At 44.9% G+C, this 24,632-nt stretch overlaps 1 protein-coding gene across 1 annotated transcript in view; it reads right to left on the bottom strand.

Annotated features, from left to right (window-relative positions):
• The window catches only part of PDGFRB (platelet derived growth factor receptor beta), a 141,875-nt gene that overhangs the window by 11,275 nt on the left and 105,968 nt on the right, over positions 1-24,632 (bottom strand). The window contains exons 11-20 of the mRNA XM_088478266.1: positions 22,779-22,873; positions 20,551-20,683; positions 13,762-13,866; positions 10,212-10,322; positions 9,157-9,310; positions 7,540-7,703; positions 6,292-6,410; positions 5,000-5,122; positions 2,248-2,359; positions 1,136-1,235 (exon numbers count right to left, since the gene is read on the bottom strand). Coding sequence (XP_088334392.1) covers positions 1,136-1,235; positions 2,248-2,359; positions 5,000-5,122; positions 6,292-6,410; positions 7,540-7,703; positions 9,157-9,310; positions 10,212-10,322; positions 13,762-13,866; positions 20,551-20,683; positions 22,779-22,873 — 1,216 coding nt within the window. The remainder of the gene's footprint in view (positions 1-1,135; positions 1,236-2,247; positions 2,360-4,999; positions 5,123-6,291; positions 6,411-7,539; positions 7,704-9,156; positions 9,311-10,211; positions 10,323-13,761; positions 13,867-20,550; positions 20,684-22,778; positions 22,874-24,632) is intronic.

Raw genomic sequence — 24,632 nt, 5'->3', positions numbered from 1 at the left:
AATCATGCGAACAGTTCAGGCTAAGAGACAACCAAGTGACGTGGCCGATGACGCTGCTTTATTATGCACTCCCATTAAACGCCCGTTTTGACCTTTAAGCACGCCTGCGTTCGGATCTCCACTCCCCGTTTTCAAGCACCTTCCCCTGTTACCACCCACAAACGCCTCATCCTGTCACTCAAATTAGCAGGCACTCGCTATTTTGCGAACACACGATTTCCGACCGCAATGACTGGTTGACGCATGCGCATTACGACCCATACGCATGCGCAGATGTGCGAACATCGCTCGGAGCGAACGAGTGACTCTGAATCAGGCCCTTAGTTAACAGGGTCAAGATATGCACAGTTTAGCTTGTAAATTGCCTATTTTTACAGTCCCCATAGAAAGCTATGGGGACTGATTTTGCAATCGAAAACAGAGACAACGCCGCATATATCTATGACAGAGGACAATGGGGCACATTCTGCTGCATAGCACATATAATCCAATGTCAAATGTCTCAGGTTCTATGATCAAGGTATTGGGAAATTTTCTTATATATTTGTATTTGTGAATAATGAATATACTCTATGTAGACAAAAGTGAATGGACACCCCCTCGCAAGAGAAATGCATACCATTGCACACGAGTTATCAATGGCCACTAATGTAGCGGTTTCTACAAGAACACTTGGTAGGGAGGCCCATACACTAGTTCTACGGAAACAATTGTTTTTATCAGGATGACAATGCCGCTTGTCGTGTTACCAGGGCGACGCTGAACTGGTATACAGAAAGTTTGGTTACCCGGATGGACTGACCAGCTCAGAGTCCAGATCTTATCCCCACTGAGAACCTCTGGGACGAATTGGAGTGACAGGTGCGTTCTTGGACGTCTCGACCTTCTTCAGTGTCACAGTTGGTCACTGTACTTAAGGCAGAATGGAAAACATATCGCCTGCTGTTGTCCAGGAACTTGTGGACAGTTTGCCAAGAAGGGTGTCGGCAGTAATCACTGCACGTGGTGGACCTACATAGTACTGACGTCAATAAGATCTCGCTGATCTATTTGCTGTCAGTGTCCAATCACTTTTCTCTACATAGTATAGTTATTTACCAAATGCAACTGTAGGCTTACAGCGGCTCTGACTTACATTTCCTCGGAAGCGTAAGAAGGCCGTGACATCCGGTAGCCTCTCTTGATGGCATTGTAGAACTGTTCATTCATTGGTAACTCAGGATACGGTGTCCCACCTATAATGATAAGCAAAACATAAAGTTTATGGAATGTTGCTTGAAACTGTAATGTAAAAGTGACCAAACACAGGGGTCTATTCACCATCACTTAATGTATACAAAAGCAGGTGGAAATTAACACTTTCACATACTTCTGTATAAATTAAGTGACTGGCCCATTCATCAAGTTCCAAACTCAGGCTCACTTCAGTTACTCCGTCCAAGAGCCGCACGGGGACAGGTGAGGTGATAGGGTGCGGGGGAGGACACCGGCGTACAGACATTGGCGGCAGGGGGGGATAGAGACCGGCATGGGGCGGGGGTTGGGAATGGTGGTCTGTGGTTACAGACAGTGGCAGGGTCAGCACAGTCGGCGGGGTGAAGAGGAAACGCCAGCAGTGACGGCGCATACGCAGTTTGAGGAAGTCCTTATGGACACCTCAGCTGCAGGGTAAAAGTATCACAATTACGAAAACCTTACTCTGCAAAAAGAGCAACTTTTTGGAAGTGATACTTTAGGCAATAAGGCATAATGAATGCCTCCGACAAGAGTGTCAAACATGAGTGGGCGTGGCTTTGCAGGACAAAGCCACGCCCCCTTCCGCCGGCATGCGAGAAAGTGGATCCCGGACCGACCACCGCACCAGGTGCAAGTCAAGTAAGTGATGCCACTGGCAATACCTCCACTTGTCCACTTTAGAAGGTTTGATATAGCGCCTCCAAAAGCTTCTACCCAATTACTAGGTAGGATGTGCCCGGTGTTTATTGGGTCTGCACAGCCAAACATTCTAAAAATGTGTTGTGTGAGTATATTATTTTATGACATGCAGAACGTTATTATTATTTGATAATGTCCATGTGGCTATTTCTGTTTATGAAAGAGGTTGTGTCCCTGAAAATACATTAATAGCAAGTTTAATACTTTCAAGATAAAGAAGATATTACATAACACCCAGAAATATGAATGAAAATGACACTTATTCTATTGACATAAATGATAAATATCAGTTGTCTTTAACACGACTCATACCCAAGGTGAATATTTCCCAAAGGAGGATTCCAAAAGACCAGACATCACTAAGCGTCGTGTACAGGTTGTTGAAAATACTTTCCGGAGCCATCCACTTCAGGGGGAGGAAAGTCTAGAAAGATAAAGAAGGAATTAAGAAACAACATAATGACATGTGAACCAAATACAATATTACGTAGCCTATTTACACAAAGGAGTATATAAAAAAATGGAGGTTTCTTAACAGACAATGGGGCGATTCAGTGGTGGACGCAGAGAAGCCACCGGCCCACAATGGTTACAGCACAGAGCTGCAGATTGGAATTGTATGGAGAACTATGCAATTTCAATGTCCTGTGTAACTGGTAAGGGGGGGGGGGGATTGAAGTTAGGATCTGCAACAGGAGCTGCCCATAACATTAGAAAAGTTATGGGCAGCTCCTGTTGCAGATCCTAACTTCAACTTCCTCTCTGTACCTGTCCAGCTATGGGCCTGATATGGAGTTGGACGCCACTGGAATCTCGCAGATATCCATAAACTGCGTATTACCATTAGAGATGAGCGGTTCGGATTCTGTGGAATCCGAACCGCTCCGAACATTGGGGATCCGAGTCCACCCGAACCCTGTTCGGGTGTTCACCGCCTGACTCGGATCCCCGTTCGGGGCCGAACGGCGGCCGCCTGATGTCGGATTCTCACTAGAGAATCCGACATCAGGTCTCCTCGCGTGTAGGGCAGAGCGCAGTGATAGCGCTCTGCCCTACACAGACACAGACACACAGCCGCCAGCGGCAGCTGTGTGTTTGTTACAGCAGCCAATGAGAGTCACACAGACTCTCATTGGCTGCTGCACGGAGGGAGCCGGCTGGAGCTCACACATGAGCTCCGTCTTCCGGCTCCCTCCTCAGCGTGTGACAGAGCGGACGGCGCGGGAGCGGGGATACAGGTAAGTTTTATTTTTTTTATTTTTTTACTTGTCAAAGGTCCGGGGGCGCTACTGGGGGGGGGGGTCTGCACTACTGGGGGGGTCTGCTACTGGGGGGGGGCTATACTACTGGGGGGGCCATACTACAGAGGGGCCTGCTACTGGGGGGGCTATACTACTGGGGGGGGGGTCTGCACTACTGGGGGGGGGTCTGCTACTGGGGGAGGCAATACTACTGGGGGGGCCATACTACAGAGGGGCCTGCTACTGGGGGGGGCTATACTACTGGGGGGGGTCTGCTACTGGGGGGGCCATACTACTGGGGGGGCCTACTACAGGGGGGGCCATACTACAGGGGGGGCCCATACTACAGGGGGGGCTACTACTGGAGCAGCCTACTACTGGGGGGGCCTGCTACTGGGGCAGCCTACTACTGGGGGAGCCATACTACTGGGGGGGCATACTACTGGGTGGCATGCTAATGGGGGGCATACTACTGGGGGGGCCTGCTAATGGGGGACATACTACTGGGGGGGCCTGCTAATGGGGGGCATACTACTGGGGAGCATTCAACTGGGGGCACTGCATAGTGGACCGTACTACTAAGGGGACTGCATAGGGGGCACCACTGCTGGGGGACATTGTGTAAGGGACACCGCTACTGTGGGCATTGTGTAAAAGGGTCACTACTGTGGGCATTGTGTAAAAGGGGCACTACTGTGTGTCGTAACATAAATAAGAGACACTACTTTATGGTGTAATGTGAATCAGGCCCTATGTGCGGTGTAATGCTAATAAGATTGTGCACTGTGACTCCTAGGGCCGTAGCCCACTTTGTAAACAAGTACTGTGACTCTGCTGGCCGTACCCCACTGGGTGGGTGCACTACTTTTCATTTCTGCCACTGCTGTGTGGCAATGTGTCATAGATGTGCTTTATACTGTGGTGTCTGTGTCGTTGTGCCGCTGCTTTGTCGCTTAGTAACCAGTCAGCTCACTGCAACCTTTGGCCAATAATGTTGAAAACAATATTATAAGCTGTGATATGGTCTAAATTGACTGGAAATTAATGTTATTGAGGTTAATAATACTCTAGGAAGAAAAAAAAGACCAATTTATGTGATTTTAGCTTTTTTTGTCAATTTTTGTAAAAAAATCCAAATCCAAATCCAAAGCCAGTCACCGCAGTTTGGCAAATCCAAATCCAAATCCAAAGCCGGACGACGAATTAGAACCAAATCCAAATCCAAATCCGGCAAAAATGGTCCGGCGCACATCCCTAATTACCATGCATACGCACACAGAGAGACTGAAAATGCTGACAGACTGCTCCGTCCATTGGCGAGTCACTCTGTCTGTGAAAATGGCCATTTCTGTGCGACAACTGGAGACAGCCAGCTTGCCCTCGCACGGAGAAGATCCATCTCATGGCAGTGTCTTGGGAGTCTTGAGGGGCGTATAGGCCGGCATCCGTGCTAGTCTGTAGCATGCGGACGGAGGTTGGGTGACCCGCAGAATGCAGCCACTTTGCGCCCGTTTCAGAATTAGCCACAGTATTAAATCTGGGATGACCACAGTGATGGTTTGGTTGGGGTATAATCAGGTCTGGGTGGAACAATAACCACAGGGGAAATTTTTGTGAAATTATAAAGCCACATTTTTTCCTGCAATACTAGCAACATTTCATCGCCAAATGCGGACTAGAGCGATTATTCCGCGGAAAATGTTGCTAGTCTGTATTTAGCACAACTGTGTTCCTGTATGAGTATCCCAGGGGCAGAACTATTAATGATTCAAAGTCATGTATTGCTGTAAGCGTCTCAGAAAGTACTATACATAAAAACTTACGTTGCCTTTGGAAATGTAGTTGGAGTCTCGCACGATGTCTCTGGCTAGGCCAAAGTCACATATCTTCACTAGTTTTCCCTCACAGATCAATACGTTCCTGGCAGCCAAGTCACGATGAACACACTGCGAATTAACACACAGGACAGGCATATAATTTTTTCCATCTAGATATTTAATTCAGTAGCCCAACTCTGTCACCATCTGTAATATCTAGTACAAGGCACCCACTGGGCACTTTAAACTCAACAGGCAAAATAACCTGAGAGAGTTATAAAGTGCACCATTGCAGGCAGCCATTTTGTGAGTTGAATCAGAATTTATTAACATCCTACTGACTCGACTCTTCAGGCTACAAAATGGCTGCCGCTGTTGAGTCTGTGAGCATTGGGTTTCTATTATAGAGGAAATGGTACTGTCACAATAGCTGGAACAAAACGTAAAATGATAATTTTTAGAACAAGGGGTGACAAATGAAACAGTGAGAAAGCGGTTTTACATGCAGAAGTTCCTGAGCGCTTGCTAGGCAGAGGCAAATGTGACATCTTTATAAATATACCAATTCCAGTCAATACTCCGCAAACAACCATTTTCGGAGGATTGGCAAAGCTCCAGCCTTTCAAACAATTTCAACGGAACCAGGAACCAGTGAGTATAGTCCTTCATTTCTGAGGTGAAAGACCTCACAGGGATGTAAAGTGCTTTGCGGGACAGATTCTTTCGAAAGTGCTGTCCTGACCAGCAAGATTATTAAATTGCTCCGATCTATTTAATGCAAAGCATTTATCAGGTAACAAATATGAAGTAGCAGATGACCTGATCCTTAAAGGAAGTGGCATAACTCCTGGAAGCAGTGGCCTTCGGACGCCAGCTGTCAGAGGGGTACCAAGGAAGGAGGAAGAACAGACCAGGGTCGTAACTATGGGTGTGCCTGCGGTGCCGCCATACAGAGCACAGGGCTCTGCGACCGGCACCGGCACTGTCCCGAGGCCCTTGCTTCTGGCTAGCGGGGTTCCTGGAACAGCACCTTGCGCCCAGGATCGCTGTTGCAGTACTTTTGTTTATCCTATTATCATATAGCAGTTATCTCTTATCTTATTGGCTTGGCATATTTATAACTGTAAATCGGCGCTGTCCAAACCCTTTCTCTGAATGAGCACTATGCTGTACGCTGTCAGAGTTAGGGCATTTGAATACAACACAAACTATTGTCCTTTGCTCTTTCCTGCATGGAGAGATCACAGAAAACATGACCAGATTTGCAAAACCTACTAAGCAAAAATGCGATGACTTACATTCTTAGACGCAAGAAAATCCATTCCGTTGGCAACTTGGTAGCTGAATCCAATGAGATCAGTAAAACTGAGGGTTGGCGATTCATTTATAAGGGTGGAATAATTTGTCCTTTCTGGAGCTTTAGGGAAATGAAAAGAAGATAAAGTGATTTTGTTTATATTTTGCATTTCATTGTGTAACTGTTGCAAAATGGCAATATATGATTCACACATATGTTAGTAGTCTAGTACAACCAATTGCTGTTCTATTCTACTACAGGAATTACGGGTCTATTTACTAATCAGTGTTAGGAGACAGAGTGAAAAGTGATAAGGTGCCAGCCAATCAGCTCCCAACTGTCATTTTTCAAACACAGCCCGTGAGATGGCAGTTAGGAGCTGATTGGCTGGTACCTTATCACTACTTAGTAAATAGACCCCTTATTATTGATGATAAATTTATGCTGTGCTAAAATTACAAACACTCCAACTATGTTATTAGATTACATTTCTTTTTTAGCTTATTGGGTTTTTTTGGCATACATTCCTGCATATACTTCAGGAGCCTACTTATCAAATATGAAAGATCCCCTGAAAGGATGTATGGGAGACAGCAGCAGATACTGGAGATATCTTCTGCGATCCCCCATTTTTTATTGCGAAAGCAGCTCACATAAGAGCCAAGATTGGGATGCAAAGAATTCCCAGAGTTTAGCCCCGGTAGCCATTGTCACCTACAGGCTACATACCACAACATTTATTGGGAGAGGGATCCAAAGGATCCCTCTCTGGCAATGGCAGCTCGCACAAGCATGGCCTGATGACCGCGAATGTACAGTAGTGTACCAGCCCCCAATATTATCAGTCACTTTACTTTTACACATCACAGGGATGGGCTCTTATTGGATGTGTATTTTAATACGTGTCGGCAATCCATAATTTCTTATTGACAAGATACAGTACGTGCCGATAAGAAATTATAATTGTCTAACACACGATAATTAATACATAGACCCCTCGGTGTCTCTCAGCGGAACTCTACTACCATAATAAAATGCCCTCAACACCAACCCAAAAACTCTTGTCTATTTTTTTTGGAAGCAAAACATAGACAGATTTTCAAAAGATTATCACTGTCTAATTATTTTCCATATACAATTCATAGACCAAGACGCCCCGAGAAAAAAAAAACATTGAAAGATGTTTTAGGAAAAACTATAGCAAAAAATATAGTTTTTCTCTAAATAACCTGACGTATTTGCTACTGACCGGCTGAGGAGTAATTCTCCAGCTCATAGGTGGTTCCATAGTTGGAGGGTTCAATCTCGGCGTATTTGATCTCGTCTTTAAGGTCCAACATTGGCACATAGTAAATGTCGTCTTTGGTCATGTCCATGTAGCCTCCATCGCATTCTACAGGAACTGAAATGATTCTACAAAGGAATGACACAGAAGGGTGTATTGTAGATAGGCGGGGAGCTCTGATTATGAAACAATCTGTGAGATAGTGTCTATAAATGTAACAAATGGCCAGGTCAGGGGTTCTCAACCTATATTTAATCTAAGGCTTCCAAAAAAAAAATAAAAGTACGGCACTCTTCCCTATACAAGCCCCCAGCCCTCTTTCCCTTACTTATTTACTGCCCGCCTCCCTCTCCTCCTTCTTCAAGCATTCAACCAGTCTATCTCTTCACCAATACACTCTCCTGCCCCTTCCTCTCCCTAAGCATGCCAGACCTATGTCTTGGCTTCAGTCAGGGCCATAGAGAGCAATGGAGGGCCGAGGTGATTGGAGAAGCATAACCAGGTGCTGGGGGCGTGGCCACACCTGTTTGAAAAAAAAAAATGTCCACCTGCCCAGCTGATTAGCGCCCCTACTGGACCAATTAGACAAGTCTGGGCCCAGGTAATTAATACACAGTCCCTGATTGGATAGAACCACAGGAGAATGGTAGAATGGTGACTAAAAATAAAAATGATGAATGGTCATCTTCCCTTGGGGAACTTTGGCTGCTACACCCACATTACCAAAGTCAGATGCCCACAACCTACAGTAGAGGTGTTTTTAGATATAAAAACAAATATACTGGTAATTTAAAATGATCATTGTTTTTCTATTAAAGAGATGTGACACTACGTCTGGGCCTATGCTATTTTAAAACAAATCCAGAAAAGTCGATGCATTCACTTCATCTCATATACAGGAACATTTTTAAACGTATATATTATATTGTGAATGCTGCTGCAACTGAATCTATTCTGTGCTGTCAAAGTTCTGTTGCTGTGTTTGGCTACAGTTTGGTTTAACGTATTTCTGAACATTCTCATTATCTGATTGGCTACAGTTTGGTCCATTCCTGTAATGTGAACAGTCTCATGGTCTGATTGGCTGCAATTCGATATTCTTCTGTGAGAATTCTTATGTTGTGATTGGCTACACTTTGGTCAAGCTCTGTGAACAATCTCTCTTGTTCTGATTGGCTACAGTATAGTCTGGCCCTGTGACTATCATCACTGATGTTTGGTCGAATTCTCTTGTCAAGCTGCAATTTGCTACAGATGGGTCTAAACCTATGGCCATTTCAATGCTCTGATTGGCTACAGTTTTGTCCAGCCCCGTGAAAAGTCTCATACTCTGATTGGCTGCATTTTGATCTAGCCCTGTGATGTGAACATTCGTATACTCTGATTGGCTACAGGCTGGTGTGTGTATTTGATGTGAAAATCCCCATGCTCTGATTGGCTATAGGTTCATGACAGAAAATTTTACAAAACATATTAATTATCTAAACTTTATTTTTTTATTTATTATCCGGAACTTGCTAAGGTAGAAATAAATATATCTCTGTTCATTTACATAGAGGATGAATGTACAGTAACTGGTACCTTGACATCCTTTCCCCTGTTTCGGCATTACTGTAGACCTCTGTCTCTTTCCTGCTCTTGTCAGCATAGTACTGGAGGAAAGTGTGTTTGTTTCTGTGTAGATAATCCACCAAGTCTCCATACCGGCAATACTCAGTTACTATGTATATAGGTCCTGATGAAATAGAATATAGTAAATTTACTAACACTTCATATATTCTTCTGTAGCACCAAAATCATGCCAATGATGAGGATGCAGTAACAGAATATGAAGGAGATTTATCAAACCTTCTAAAGAGGATAAGTGGAGAATTTGGCAATACCAACCAATAAGCTTCTAGCTACAATTTTTCTAGTACTTTCTATAAAATGGTAGGTAGTTGCTGATTGGTTGCTATGGGCAACTTCTCCTTATAAAGTTTTATACGTCTCTACCTATTTCACCACTTTTGTGAGCAGGAAATAGACGATAAGCAGCATATATTTGGGATTTACCACATAAACAGACATGCAACATATAGTGTCTGGTTCTGTAAAGGTCCGGTGCGTGTAATATGTGGCTCAATGTGTCTAGGACATTTAGTAGTACATGGTATGTCTTCACCGACAGAAGATTCTACAATCAGGGCTGGATCCAGGAGGAGCAGCTCCCTGGGCAGCACGGGACGGTGCCAAACACCCCCTTTGTGTGGCAAAGCTGCTCGCGGCCAAAAGGGGGCGTAGCCTAATTTCCATAGACCTCGCCCCAATATGACGTTACTTGGGGGCGTGTCCGTATGGCATGTCTCCCATTTCATGTCAGGCTGGACAGTAGCAAAGCAGAACTGCGGCGGTGCGTGTCCCCAACCTCCCGACTGCCCACGGGACACTTTGGCCTGCAGGTGTAACAGCGGGACAGTGCCTTAAAAAACGGGACTGTCACACTGAAATCGGGGTGGTTGGAGGGACTGCGCCCTCTATGTGCCCTGTCTGCAAGTCATGTCCCACAGATCCATCCCTACCATATTATTACATAAGCTCTATGGTGTCCCAGTGGTAAAATAAATATATAATACGATATAAATATCACAAGATACCTCCTTTGGTACATGCCGCCAATAGGTTGACAATATTTAAGTGGGGACCCAGATGACTCATAATCTTCAGCTCAGACATCAGAGCCTGCTTCTCGCTGCTCCGTGCGGTTGCTGTGACAAGGCAGAACTTATAAATGCCAAATAATAAAGACAAATAAGCTACAATGCACATTTAAACAATAAAAATTTTGTCTGCTGACCACTTCGAACAGAGGCTCTGGACCTTTTTTCCCTTGGGTACCCCCTGGCAGCTCATTTGCATATTTCTTACCCATGACATTTGCCATCAAAGTATAATTAATACGAGATAAAATGTTTAGGCTCCGCTATATATTAAATATGCTATAAACAAGTTTTTTTTTAAAGTTATGCAAGAACAGAATAAATGGTGTCATATAATGCTATTTAATAAAAAAGTGACAATAAATCTAAAATCTACGTACAGTATACTGTCTTATTCATTTTTAAAGATATGTTATGTTCTAACACCAGCAGGGATACTACGGGGGATTTTGTAATAGAGTAGGTTCAGAGATCATGGAACCAGCCCGATTTTGGCAAGTGCACTGGTAAATTTAAAGCAGCAATCTGTTATAAGGCTGGTTTTGCATAGTATTGTAAACATGAGGGAAAGGGAGAAGGGGGAAGAATGGGGTATCACCGCACAGGTTTAAATAATACCTATTGTATGAATGAATCAATAAATGAAAAAATGGTGTAGAAGTATTGCTATAACCACTATCTAGAGCATTAAATCCCTACTGGTATATATTCTGCTGTGGAGGTGCTTCTCATAGTAAAATCACATGAGAAAAGAAAGTAGTGGATGATCTAGTCATCCACAAATAGACTCTATAACGAGAGCACACAAATCTGCAATACCTCTCTTTTATAAAATTTTACCTTTAATGGGTGTCAAGTATTACATGATAAAAAGGACTTACAGACACACGAAACAAATACTATATACACATATACAAAATGGAAGCTGAAGTTGTGAAAATCACTTCAGTCATAATGGATACATAATAGGCGAAATATTTAAACTACATTAAGAAAATAAAGAAAATATCATAAAGAATCTAAAAATATACTGTAAAAAACACAAGGTACTGAAAGATGAATTGGAGAAAAAGTAAGAATTTAAGAGAGAAAGCAATGGTAAGTTGGATGTATCCGAATCTGCAACTGAGCTCTACTATCTTCTCTCATACAGGGCTCTATTTACTACAATCCGCATATTGAATGCGGATTGTAGTGTGATATTACCGAGTGAATTCGCATTGCGAATTCAGGCAATATCACAGGGATTTACTATAAATCCCTTGCAGGGACAGAGCTTGCGATAAAGCTCTGTCCCTGCGGATCCCATCCGCACTCTAGTCGCGGTATTTTCGGAAAAAATACTGCGACTAAGAGCCCGCGCATGCGCTGACCTGTCGCTACTACCCCCCCACCGACGCTAAGCCCCGCCCCCGGTGCTAAGCCCCGCCCCCCGTGATCGTGGACCCCGCGACCCCCCCTCCCTTCATTACACTTACCTGCACCTCCTGGCCTCCGGTGATCTTCTCCGGGCTTCCCGATCAGGTGATCTCCCATACTGCACTGGGACCCGATCACCTGATGACCGGGCCCCAGTGATCTGTGGGAGACCAGCTGACCGGAGAGGAGCCATCACCGGAGGCCCGATCACCGGTCCCTGGATTCAGGTAAGGAAAAAAAAAAATGTTTCATTTTTTTTTACTTTTTTTTACAGTAATCAGCTTGCGGTCTACTTAGACCACATAGCTGATTACTGGTACCGGCTCCCGCCTCTGCTCTCCCCGTTAGAGCAGAGTGGGAGCCCGGTAACCGGGGGAGACCCTGGATAACGCCACCTCCAGGTGGCGTTATTATCACAGGGCTTCCCCCGGTATTTTTTTACAATTTATTTTTAGTAACTTGCACACAGATCACATTTCCCATTACAATTATGGGAAATGCGATCTGCTTTACTAAAAATAAGTGATACTGGGGGTTGGAGTAGAATTTTACTAATTCTACTCCAATTGCCCTGTAATAACTACAGGTGAAACTAAAATAATGTGAAAAGGGTGTGAAAACACCCCTTTTCACTTTATTTTAGTAAAAATAATGTTAATAAATAGAGCCCATTGTGTAGAGGAGAGAGAATGAGAGATCTGCCAGTGCGAGCATCCCTTGAAAAAAAGTCAACAGTGAACCACTACATCAAACCCAATCTCTGCTGTTGGTTATTATACAGTATGCATTGGATGACCAATGAGAGGATCATAAGCTCGGTATGTGAGTTCCTGGGAAAAAGATTACTTTGTGAGAATCAGAGATTTTTTAAAGTGAGAGATCTCCCATGTAGAGTTATTCCATTGAAAAAAATATTTATATAAACAGTGGTTAGCTATATAGACCAAAATCTCTATCTATTAAAGTCTTGCCAAGTGGTATTGGACAGTAACGGAGAGGTTTTTAGAGGGTCAATATGGCGCCATTTAGAAAAAAAGAGGAAAAATGAAATATAAAGACAGCCGATAGAATATGGTTCGTCTGCAAAATATTTATGCAGAATGTGTTAATCAATAACTACAAGAATAACACTCACATCTTCTGTGTGAGGAAATATCTAAAGTTATATATATGTCCAGGAGCTCTTAATTGGATAATATAAGGAGCATTAGTTATAAATAACAGGATAAATTAGCTGCAAAAAATGTAATTCATCATTGATAAAAAGGAAGCTACATGAGAGGAAGCAGCAGAGCCTGTGTTTCAGAATCTTCATTCCAGACTTTTATCTATATCTCTTTAAAAAATCTCTGATTCTCACAAACTAATCTTTTTCCCAGGAACTCACATACTGAGCTTATGATCCTCTCATTGGTTTTGCATAGTAACTGATTGCCACTTTAAATTTAGCAGCAAACTCGCCAAAATCAAACCGGTTCTGTAATATCCGAAACTTATTACACAAACGGGAAGGAAGAGGTGGTGACTGTCTCGGCTCCTATAGTAGCCAGGATCGTGGGGTATCTGAGATCCTGGACACTTGTCTGCCATCGCTGGCTGCCACAACCTGACCCACACCCTCACCTCGCACCCATTACTGACATTTATTTTTGCGGGTTGGGTATGAAATCCCGGCGACATCCCGATGGATGAAGATCCCGAATGGGGCGGTTAGTACCCTAACCCCTTAACCCTAACCCTCCCTTACTAGTGCCTAACCCTGACCTCCACCAGGTGGTGCCCCCCTTCCCATAGCCTATCCCTAACCCTCCTTGGGGGTCCCTAAACCTAATCCTCCTCCCTCGCGGCTAACACCTAACATGCCCTGCTTAGCTTCGTTCAGGATGGCGGCTGTCGGGATTTTGGTGTCGGGCTAAAGATAGGCATCAGGATTTTGACGTCGGGATTCCGATAAATTAACTACATCCCAAATTTTTGCATACCCCTTAACATCATAGCAAGAACCCATGGGTGTACTTATACCTCCGGTGTGAACACCGCTGATATAAAAAAACTCTGGAAAACTCACATTTCAGCATCTTTACAGCTACTTTTGTGGTTGACTGAACGTGTCCTAAACCGTGAGCCGTAGCTTCAACCACTCTACCGAATGCCCCAGAGCCAAGTGTACGACCTGAAAGATAAAACACATTTCAGCACAAACAAATCGTTTTTATTTACGGTGCGCTGAACCATGGAAACACAGGAAAGGGGAGTAGTTAGGGTCTGATTATGTGCGCAGTTGACCAATGTGTTTTATACTGCAAATTCATCCAGATTGTCTGCGCACAGAGATGCAGCACAGAATCAGACACAGGGTTTAAGTATTTTAGTGGCGGTTCCCGGGAGGTAACGAGAGGGGGACGTGAAGCCGATGTGGGTGTGCCGCTGACTGTGACTGCGTTCAAAGACGCACAGCGGCTTACACGGGAGGCCATTCTCAGACTGAAAAACCGCACCTGCCATAGGACTGATGCAAGTTTCGATGCTGTGACCGATGGTGGCGCCGCATATAGATGAGAAACCACCGTCCTAAGATGCTGCAAGTGGGCGTCTCAGTTGTTTGAAAATTGGATGTGGCATTTGTATAAAGACTCAGACGGGACTGCGGCAAAAGTGTCAGCTACGTCCGTGTCTGCGTCCACCTCTGAATAAGCCCCTTAGCGTTCCATAAACACAACGCAAATTAACACAACGCCAGTAAAAACCTCAATGGGTATGATGGCATTAGGATCACTGGTTTCTAAACTAACAAGAGTATTACACAAGTTATATGCCGCGAAGAATGTCATGATTGGGGGTGCCTCTGTGGCCAGCCAGAGTCACATCCATCCCCAAACGGAGAGTTCTCCACGCCCCTTCAGTGTGGCTCCTCCCCCACATGATTGGCCATTTGCAATATAGTACTCCTAGTGACCCTAGATATTATAAATTCTTGTAAATGTACTCTAAGGCAGCAGAGAAATGAATAACAATGTATGAATGTTATCTTACTATCATATGGGAATATCATGTGTTGGGCACACTTATCATGCCCCCAGCATTGTAGAACCATCAGTTGAGTTCCACGATCCACGGGCAATTAAAGTGGGCGTCTCAGGGCTTGGACAGTCTGGCGCACACTAGTACACATGGGGAGGGCTGAAACTAGCATTTGCATATTACTGCCACTGCGACTCCATAAACGTGTCTGCATTATTGTCCGCCTCTCAATCAGGCTTCTGTATCTGCTGCTGTTCCTTGCTTAACACATCAGGGGGATATTTAATTATTGCAAAAACAAAACTCAGAAAACTGAGGATCTTCTGCAAAAAAAGTGTATAATAAATATGTGGCTTTTGTGTTTTTTAACCCTATAGCAGCTTTTGACTTTATTCCTATATTAAGAGCGCACATATGTACTGTTGTTTCATGCAGCAAGAACGGATTGCTTGTATAAAAGAGTTGTGGCTGCAATTGCTACATGTAATTAGGTTCTATTATATACTGATTGTTATATATATACTTTTTGCGGTATACTGATTGATGCAAGCATATCCTTGAATCCTGGCTAAAAAAATTTTTTTTTTACATTTTTGCAGTCATCCCTTTTGACCACTTGGGGGCACTCTTTGTCTATTTAGTTTTCTCATTAACAAAATCCCTGCATATTGTGATAATGATAACCTGCTGCAGTTTTATTTTACTACACCCATCTAGCCGAAAGCAGAGCAGGCAATTTGCACTGCCGTTATATACTTAAATGCCGACTCTATTTCTGTTGGTAATAAAGTATAATGAGCAGGCGGCAATAAAGTCACTAATGAGCGGGTACAGCTTTTAGTGAATGGCTGCTGGAATGCTTCTCTCCCAGAAAGGCGAGGGAAAGGTTATTATTTTAGACTAATATTAAGGGAATGAATAATGTAATATACAAATCCGGTACAGCTGAATTGTGTGTAGTCAGGATGAGCACTGTACTAGCAGCTGGGAAATAGCTTTAGGGATACACATTTATCTGCATGTACAGATGTCTGTTCTTTTTATTGCTGATATTTTATTAACATACCACAGAAGATGACGGGAGACATTTACAATGCAGTGTATAATGGACATTTTGCTTTGCATGTATGCATTGGCACTGCCCAGAGCTTTAGATGTATTTGCCATCATTTGGCACCATGACGCCACTCGTGGCTATACAGAGACTGAAGGCAACTTAGGCGTAATTTCCAATGGGATGGGGGATCGGCAATGCTAATGTTTTAGTCTTCAAACATTTTTACAAAAATACGCTCCCTGGGGGGTATCCAGTCAAAGGTCAACATTCAGAATGTTGACAGGGGGATATATATATCAAATCTTGGCGAGAAATAAAGTGGAGAGAGACAAATTACCAACCAATCAGCTCCCAACTGTCATTTTAAAGGCTGTGCTAGAAAAATTACAGTTACAATAGTTTGGTACTTTATCGCTCCCTATTTTAACTCTCTGTAAGATTTCATACTGTAAATCCCCCCCTCCCCCCAATCTGACAAAACATTAGACCACACTCTGATAATGACATCCCCAATCTGGCAGGCACTCCCACAGTATACAGCTATACAGCTCGTCTGCTCCTGAATGATTGCAAAACCAGAAATTGGTCTTATTGAGTGAGACTAATAGGATTACACCGGGGATGGAAAATATGAGGTCAGAAGATGGCACCATTGGACTGTGCCTGCGCCATCTTCTAACCAAACTAGAGGCAGGAAGTGATGTGTCCTCCTCTCACCCTGAGGGGTGAACAGCACAATATGGCCGCCAATGTGTATGGCCAATCTGAACACAGATCCGGTTGCTCGTTTTCGTAGGACATCTTGTGAGACATGTTTTATGCCACAGCGAAGCCCTTCATTTCTTAGTCACTGACAGGCTGCTTTCGCCATTTCTTATCTTTTACACATATCAATTTAAACATTCAATCAAGGTTAATTTATGCCATGTCACTTTATGCTATGCAAATTTTAACATAGTGTGGTGATTGCTACATATCATTTTACAAAATGTCATTTAAAACTGTGCAGCATATGAGCAACTTATATTTAGAAGTACAATTCTTAGCTAGCATATGCTAAAGAACGTTAACATTTGGAGTGAGATTTAGGTGGGAAATTATCCTAAACGATGCTGTTCCGGAGCCCATATGTTTTTAACCAGGCTGTGCATATTGCCAGAATAATGCTAATATAGTATTTTACTGCAATAACAATGAAAGCTGTGGTAATACTTTTTATTCCATTGTAATGGAGTCATTTGCTTGTCGTCTGTTTTTGTTAGTACTTATAAGGCAAGGGCTGTGGACTATGCGCTGAGGGCAGGGCCTGATAAAAGAGGGCACAGTGCTCCGAGCCCCCACCCTCAGGACACCGGGGTGATCCAAATACACAACTTAAATTTAAATTAAATTAGTCTAGATGGTCATATAATATGAACCTAACTGGTAGGATGGAAATAACTACTAAGGTTAACAGCAGCCTAGGAGATTGCTAAAAGCCTGTTGTCCATTGCTAAGGGATTAGACAGGGCAACACATATGTATATAGCTCCCATCTGCTCTTGGACGGTTGAACAGTGGCGTAACTTCATCCCAGGTGCCCGGAGGCAAGATAAATGTTGGTGCCCCCCCAAATTAAAATGTACCAACCCCCAGCACCTATGCCAGGAACAGCTGCCGCCCCCCCCATGCAGTTTCCCCAGTAGTGGTCCCCCTGTGCAGTGCCCTCTGTAGAGGTCCCCCTATGCAATGCCGCCTATGTAGTGCCCCCCAGTAATGGTCCCCCTATGCAGTACCTCCAGTAGTGATCCCCCTTTGCAGTGCCCCAGTAGTAAGTCCCCTGTAGTGCTCCCAGTAGTAAGCCCCCTGTAGTAAGCCCCCAGTAGTAAACTTCCTGTAGTGCCCCCAATAGTAAGCCCCCAATAATGCCCCCTGTAGAAAGCCCCCAGTAATGCCCCCTGTAGTAAGCCCCCATAATGCCACGTAATGCCCCCTGTAGTAAGCCCCCTGTAGTAAGCCCCCTGTAATGCCCCCTGTAGTAAGCCCTCGTAATGCCACCTGTAGTGCTCCCAGTAATGCCCCCTGTAGTAAGCCCCCAGTAATGCCCCATGTAGTGAGCCCCCAGTAATGCCCCCTGTAGTGAGCCCCCAGTAATCCCCCCCCCAATAATGCCCCCTGTAGTGAGCCACCAATAATGCCCCCTGTAGTGAACCCCCAGTAATGCCCCCTGTAGTGAGCCCCCAGTAAAGCCCCCTGTAGTGAGCCACCAATAATGCCCCCTGTAGTGAGCCACCAATAATGCCTCCTGTAGTGAGCCCCCTGCCGCGAGCGCACACACATACAAAAAAAAACAATACTTACCTGAAATCCCGCTCCAGTGCTGCTGCCTTCCGTCCCCGGCGCCCGCTCCTCGGAACTATGGGAGTGACGTCATGACGTCACTCCCATAGTGCATTGCGGGACCCGGAAGCGGAGCTCAGGAGTGAGCTCCGTTCCTCCGGCTACCGCCGGGGGGAAAGAAGGAGCCGGGTGCCCGCTGGTAACACACTCAGCGAGCGCCCGGCAAATTGATGCTGCTGGAAGTAGAGCGCCGATCAGCGGCGCTCCATCTCCATAGCAGTGCCCGGAACGGCCGGGGGACAATGGAGCCAGGTGCCCCCTTAAGGGCTGGAGTCCGGCGGCAAATGACTTAATTGTCTCTGGGAGTTCCGGCACTGTGGTTGAACATCTAGCACTAGCACAAGAGAGTTATGGAAAATGTGCTTATTGCTGTTTCATGTTATTTTTATAAGCACCAACAGGTCCTATGCATGGGGTGCGTTAGCTACAGGACCTAGATAAAAGAGACTCCATCAAACATTTTCTATAGTGTCCAGCAATGCAGCATTCTAGCCCCAGTCCTATTCACACTCTGGGCCCTGGACTAACATGTGCAGTAAGGTCTTTTACAATTATATTTGGCTACACAGAGCAGAACCGAGAGGGGGAGATTAATCAAACCTCCTAAAGAGGACAAATATAGATTTTGACCATAGCAGCCAATCAGATTCTAGGGGGTAAATTTACTAAGATTCGAGTCTGATTGAGTTTGTTTTTATTTTAATCTCGATTTGCATCGCCGAAATTCGGTTGATTTTCCCGTTTTTCAATTCACAAATTTAATAAGAAATGAGTTTAGCTGAAAGTGAGTTTTCCGATAGGTGAAGCAGATCGAGATTTCTCCCCCGAGTAGCAAGTTTAGAGTTTAGATGAGATTACTCACCTGAGATTGCAGTGTTTTCTCTCTGCAAAACTCTCCCGAGCAAGCGGCCTGCACATATCAGAGAGATATGTGAAGGCTGCTTGTGTGGTCAACCTGTTAAAGAAGGATTAAATCTTTTAAAAAAATTACGTAGGTTCCCCCCCAAAAGCATAACCAGCCCTGGACTGGTCAGCCAGTCATGGCTCCTAAAATTACAAGGAACAAAACGAGTAGGGTTCCCCCATAATTTAGGAACCTGCACCTGGCTGCAGGGCCAGTGCTGGTTTTAAATATAGGGGGGAAATAATTGCGTAGGGGTCCCCCTATATTTAAAACCAACACCGGACCCAAACCGACCGTGGTGCAATGCCACAGCCAGGAGACCCTATTACCGGGTCTCCATGGACAAAGCATTCGCACCCCGAGCCGGTAAGACCAAGCCGGGGATCTCAGGGGAGTTGGGGACCCCCCAAAAAAGGCAAAATAAGAAAACGACTTACGCGATCCATGCGAACAGGTGCAAGTATATGTTGTGACATAATACTTGCACCTCACGAAATGACAGATGACTGTGATCATCTGTTAGTTTACACGGGCAGCTAGCCAATCAGCGGCCGCTTTACATGTAGCGGGCGCTTATTAGCTGGTTACACGTGGGTCCCAGCCAATGAGCATCCGCTACATGTAAAGTGGTTTGAGCGCCGCTTGAATGCCATTACAGGGGCGTTTACAATTAAGCCCATGCGTCGGCATATGCAGCCTGAGTTCTCACTGCGTGCAGAAAGTGTAGCAGTTCGTGAGTGAAGTTCAGGTCAAACACAACCGTGCATATGGGTCCGATGGTTCTTGATGTTACCGATGTTTTCGCTGTCTGGCTAACTAATGCGGATGTAAGTAAAGGTAAGGGGACGGCTTTATGCATACTTGCCGACATTCTAAATCCCCTCCCCGGGAGAAGCCCCGGAGAGGAGATTCTGTGACATCTTCAGGGGGGCGGGGCTGGGCTGTATACGTCATTAGGCCCCGCCCCACCCCCGTAAAAAGGCAGCGATTCACGGGCTTTAGCCCCACCCACTACTCGCGGACCCGAAAATCCCCGTAAAATCGCCCCATCCTGCCCACATCACTAGGACGTGGGCGGGATGCTGGAGATATGCCTACTATTCCGGGGGTGCGGGGGGTTACCCGAAAGATCGTGAGCCTCCTGCGACTTCCGGGAGAGTAGGCATGTATGGCTTTATGTAGTGCTGGGCATCTGCATCATGTGCTGCGGCGGCTGAGCGATCGCATTCATTTACATTTACATAGGCCGGGTGCGTGAGAAGGCAGCGTTGCGATCCGTGCTGAATCAGGCCCTTAGTCCTGCAGTTTCTATGAAAGGCACCTAGCATAACTTTACAGTACGGACGCCATGGCTGACCCATCACCTGCAGCTCTGCACTTACACCCAGGACAATGAGGATGACTGTGCTTCATTATTGAACCTGCGAAAGGCAATGCAGTAACTCATCTGGGATTTCCCGCTGCACTGTATACGCCATGTACGTCTCTGCAGTTACCTAGCACCAGCTTGTCTCTGGAAATTTCCCAGCTTGAATCATACGGAAGCTGTAGAGGGTCCACATAGATGTACTCGTGACCGTCAGAGCTGACCGACTCAATGACCTTCCACCGAATCTCATAACGTGGTTTCTGCAGGGTGAAGAATAAATAACAAAACAGTGACCATACATTTATCCGCACTGGCATAACCATAATATCCAGCACAAGCAGAGGAAAGCGGGGTAGCAGCGGAGACCATTGTTTGCACAACGCCGGCACCTAAGTTATGAGCGTAACTATGACGGTTGCCAGGATACAAATATAATTTTGAGAAGCAATTCGTCGGTGTCCAGGCACAAGTCACTTCCAGGGCAGCATAGCTGGCTAATAGCGCTATGTTTCCCATTACGTAACACATCCTAACTACTGGGTGCCATCGTACAGTGATTATGTTACATCTTGACTAGCTGCAGCACACGTGTATAATATAGATCATGTAGGACAACAACAGATATATAAAAAGTGGAACCCATAGACAGTGGTGTCTGGACTATGCAGAGATGCTCCTTCCGTATTTGGAAAAAGACATCCTCAGAACATCATTACATAATGCCATATACACAGGGGCAGAACTATGGGACAATGGAGGCGCCTGCCGCCGGGCTCCAGCACTGAAGGGGCACCTCCTCCATTGTCCACAACATATTCACCCCACTTAGGGCTGTAACTATGTACCGGGAGTGTACCATCACAGCCGTCCAATACATGGCACTCCTTCCCGGCACCTGAGAAGCCACCATACACTAGTGGAGAACTCCATGTCAGACCATCAGCTGCTGCCTTCGTCTATCTATAGCCTGTCTGCATGCAAATTGCTACATTACAGTGTCAGCGGCTGTGACGGAGGGGGGGGCACCAAATTTTAACTTTCCCCCTGGGTGTCTGGGATGAATATACGCCACTGCATATACATTTCCATGAGGCAGGAAAACCCTGTGGACTTACACGAATCTCACCTCCCATGCAAAAACATTTACAGATCCACGCAAAATGGTAATTCATGTAGTAGTTACTATTAGATCGAGGGCCTGATTCGGCTTGGATGGTAATTGCAATTGCATCTGCGAATCCTGATGGAAATCAGATGCTAATGTATGCAGATACAGCCGCACCCTTATCCGTGCATAGAGACGCCCACTGCTGCCTTCTCTTCTGCGAGCACACACGCAGACCGGCGTACACATTGGGAACATCGGCCACCATCGACCACTTTCGGGGCTAGTCTGACCTGTCACTAATTCTGTGAGGCAGAGAGCTTTTGTGTTGCAGAGATGATCGCACAGGCTAAATTATGGATGCCCATTAAACGGCGTCCAAACGGTAAGACACACCTGCGTTTTTAAGACCTCCCCCAAACACTTGCTAGCTGTCAATCATTTCTGCGTGTTCACTGGCTTGTGAGTGCCATCGCAATGCGATTACAGTGCGATTGCATGAATGGGTTATGTTACATACGCACATGCGCACAGGATAGAAATCACTCGGCTGCGTTGATGTTTGCATTTCCGATCCAAGCTGAATCAGGGCCAAAATCTGAATTGGATTTATTAGAGGAAAACAATACAAACTTATTGTTCTCTTCACTTAGGGGTCTATATACTAAGCAGTGTTAGGAGATAAAGTGAACGGAGATAAGGTGCCAGCCAATCAGCTCCTAACTGCCATCTCACAGGCTGTGTTTGGAAAATGACAGTTAGGAGCTGATTGGCTGGCACCTTACCTCCGTTCACTTTATCTCCTAACAAAGCTTAGTAAATAGACCCCTTAGTTTCTAGCAGGCTACGGCCAAGAAGAGGTTAAGAAATAACAATTGGTAACATAGTGTTTAAGAAATTTTGAGCCTGATCCTGAGTTGAACTACAGCCAAATCCTAATTGCTTACGCATTTCGTGCACGGAATCAGGGTGCAATCGCACCAGCCTACAGTATACTTGGTGCAAAAGATCTGCTTAAAAACAGGCATATTTCCACCTCCGTCCGACTCTGCGTAGCGCGCAATTCTGTCCCTCGCTCAGTTATTCCTACATGAGATCGCCCAGTTACGTCCCTTAAGTTGCAGGTGTAAATGTGGGTGAAATGCGTCGGTATCACCCATACTTGCAAGAACTCAACAGATATGCTCCACCAGACAGGCGCGCATTCTTTTTAAACAAAGGGCTAAAAGATAACAGAAACAGAAACCTACCTTTTTCCACAAAACAATGAGTATTATGAAGCAAATCACAACCAGCACCACCAGTGCTAGGACAGCCGATATCAGCACAACTTTGAATCGTGAATCTGAAATACAAACAGAGCACAGACTTACATATTGTTTGTCATCTATCTATCTATCTATCTATCTATCTATCTATCTATATCTATAGCTAACTATATATCTATCTATCTATAGCTAACTATATATATATCTATATTTATATATCTATATATAGAGACAGAGAGAGAGAGAGTCTCAGTAAAGTGCTGCAGAAAAGCATAAATAGTTATTAAATAAATGCATACAGTTTCATAATAGCAATAGCAGTAGATGCACAGGCAGCAAATTAAAACTAAGGTTATACCCAGGAGCGTATCTATGATGAGTGCAGGGTGTGCGATACAGGCAGGCCCTAAATCAAGGGGCCCAACAGCACTCACCCAGCACCCATAGACTATATTTATATATATATATTTTTTTATGCAATCTACTTTTATTAAAACCAACAGCAATAATAAAGGCAAAAAGAGAAAGGTACATACAGTACAAGTCATACAAAGAACAAACAGTGGTCCAAGGGGATGTAAGCCATAATCCAAGCGCCAGCATCCCGGCCACCAACATCCCGACGGTAAGTAGTGGGTTAGGGGGAGGGTTAGGTTCAGGGGTTAGGATTAGGCACTAGGGGGTGGGATAGGGTTAGGAACTGGGGGAGGTTAAGTTTAGGCACTAGGGGGGTTGGGTTAGGTTTAGGCAGCGGGAAGGGAGGGTTGTGGAAGGGGGAGAGTTAGGATACTCGCCGACAGGTGTCGGTATCCTAACCCTGTCAAAATGCCGGCATCGTGATTCTGACCGCGGGGATCCCTTACCCAACCCGGTCCATGTATTAATATAAGTGTAAATTACTCCAATATATTTTCAAGTATTGTCATGGACAAGGTCTGATTTGAAACCAAATTAGGCTGCATGCTGGCTTAATCAACACATGGAAAATAGAAGAGAGACATGAATAAAAGAATATTTTAAAAGAAAGAAGAATAACATGGAACTGAAGAAATAAAACAATAATTATATGCGACTGAAATGAACTATGGGATAAGGGAAGAAGGGGGACAGAGAGGGAAAAGCTAAGACCAAAAGTTCGTCGACCATAACCGGTAATTAGTAACTGGAGGAGAGGGCTGAAGGTGTGCGGTATAATCTGTGGGCTCCTTCAATTTCAGCCAATCATACCACATGGCAGGGAAGTCAGAGCTCGTCGCTACAACGGATGACCTAAGATAATGAATTGAAGAGATCAATTCTACGGAACCACTGATGCTGAGTACACACTGGCCGATAAATACCCGTCGGCAGGTGTGTACCATCAATATGTCTGTGAACGTCCGTTATAGCTGCAGATGCATCAGCACATCGTGCTGTGTGTACCCAGCTTTAAAGATAGGGGGTGGCATGGAGGATCTCCAAAAAGCAGGGTATGGTTGCTCTTTCGATATTTAGAAGATAGCGGAGCAGCAATTTCTTAAACAGAGAGAGGGGCATATCCATAAAACTGAAAAGCCAGAACTCAGGGGTGTCAGGAAGCAGGAGTCCAGTGAGTGTCTCCAGCCAGTGTTGGGCACTGCCACGAAATATGTAGCGGGGTACCTGGCATCTGGCCACATCTCCAACAGAGATCAGAGAAGGCTCGGAAACATCAGGTGGAGATGAATAGGACATCTATACCACAGAGCAAGAATATGATATTGTGTCTCTAACACCTGTATTGAAGAGGAGCTGGCAAAAGTGTATCGAATATATTTACTATATTTCAATGTTTTATGGTAGTCCGGTCCTATCATC

The sequence above is a fragment of the Taudactylus pleione genome, unplaced genomic scaffold, assembly GCF_031769625.1.
Source record: "Taudactylus pleione unplaced genomic scaffold, aTauple2 ptg000212l, whole genome shotgun sequence".
Taxonomy (NCBI): domain Eukaryota; kingdom Metazoa; phylum Chordata; class Amphibia; order Anura; family Myobatrachidae; genus Taudactylus; species Taudactylus pleione.
This window is presented reverse-complemented; position numbering and strand designations above follow the sequence as displayed.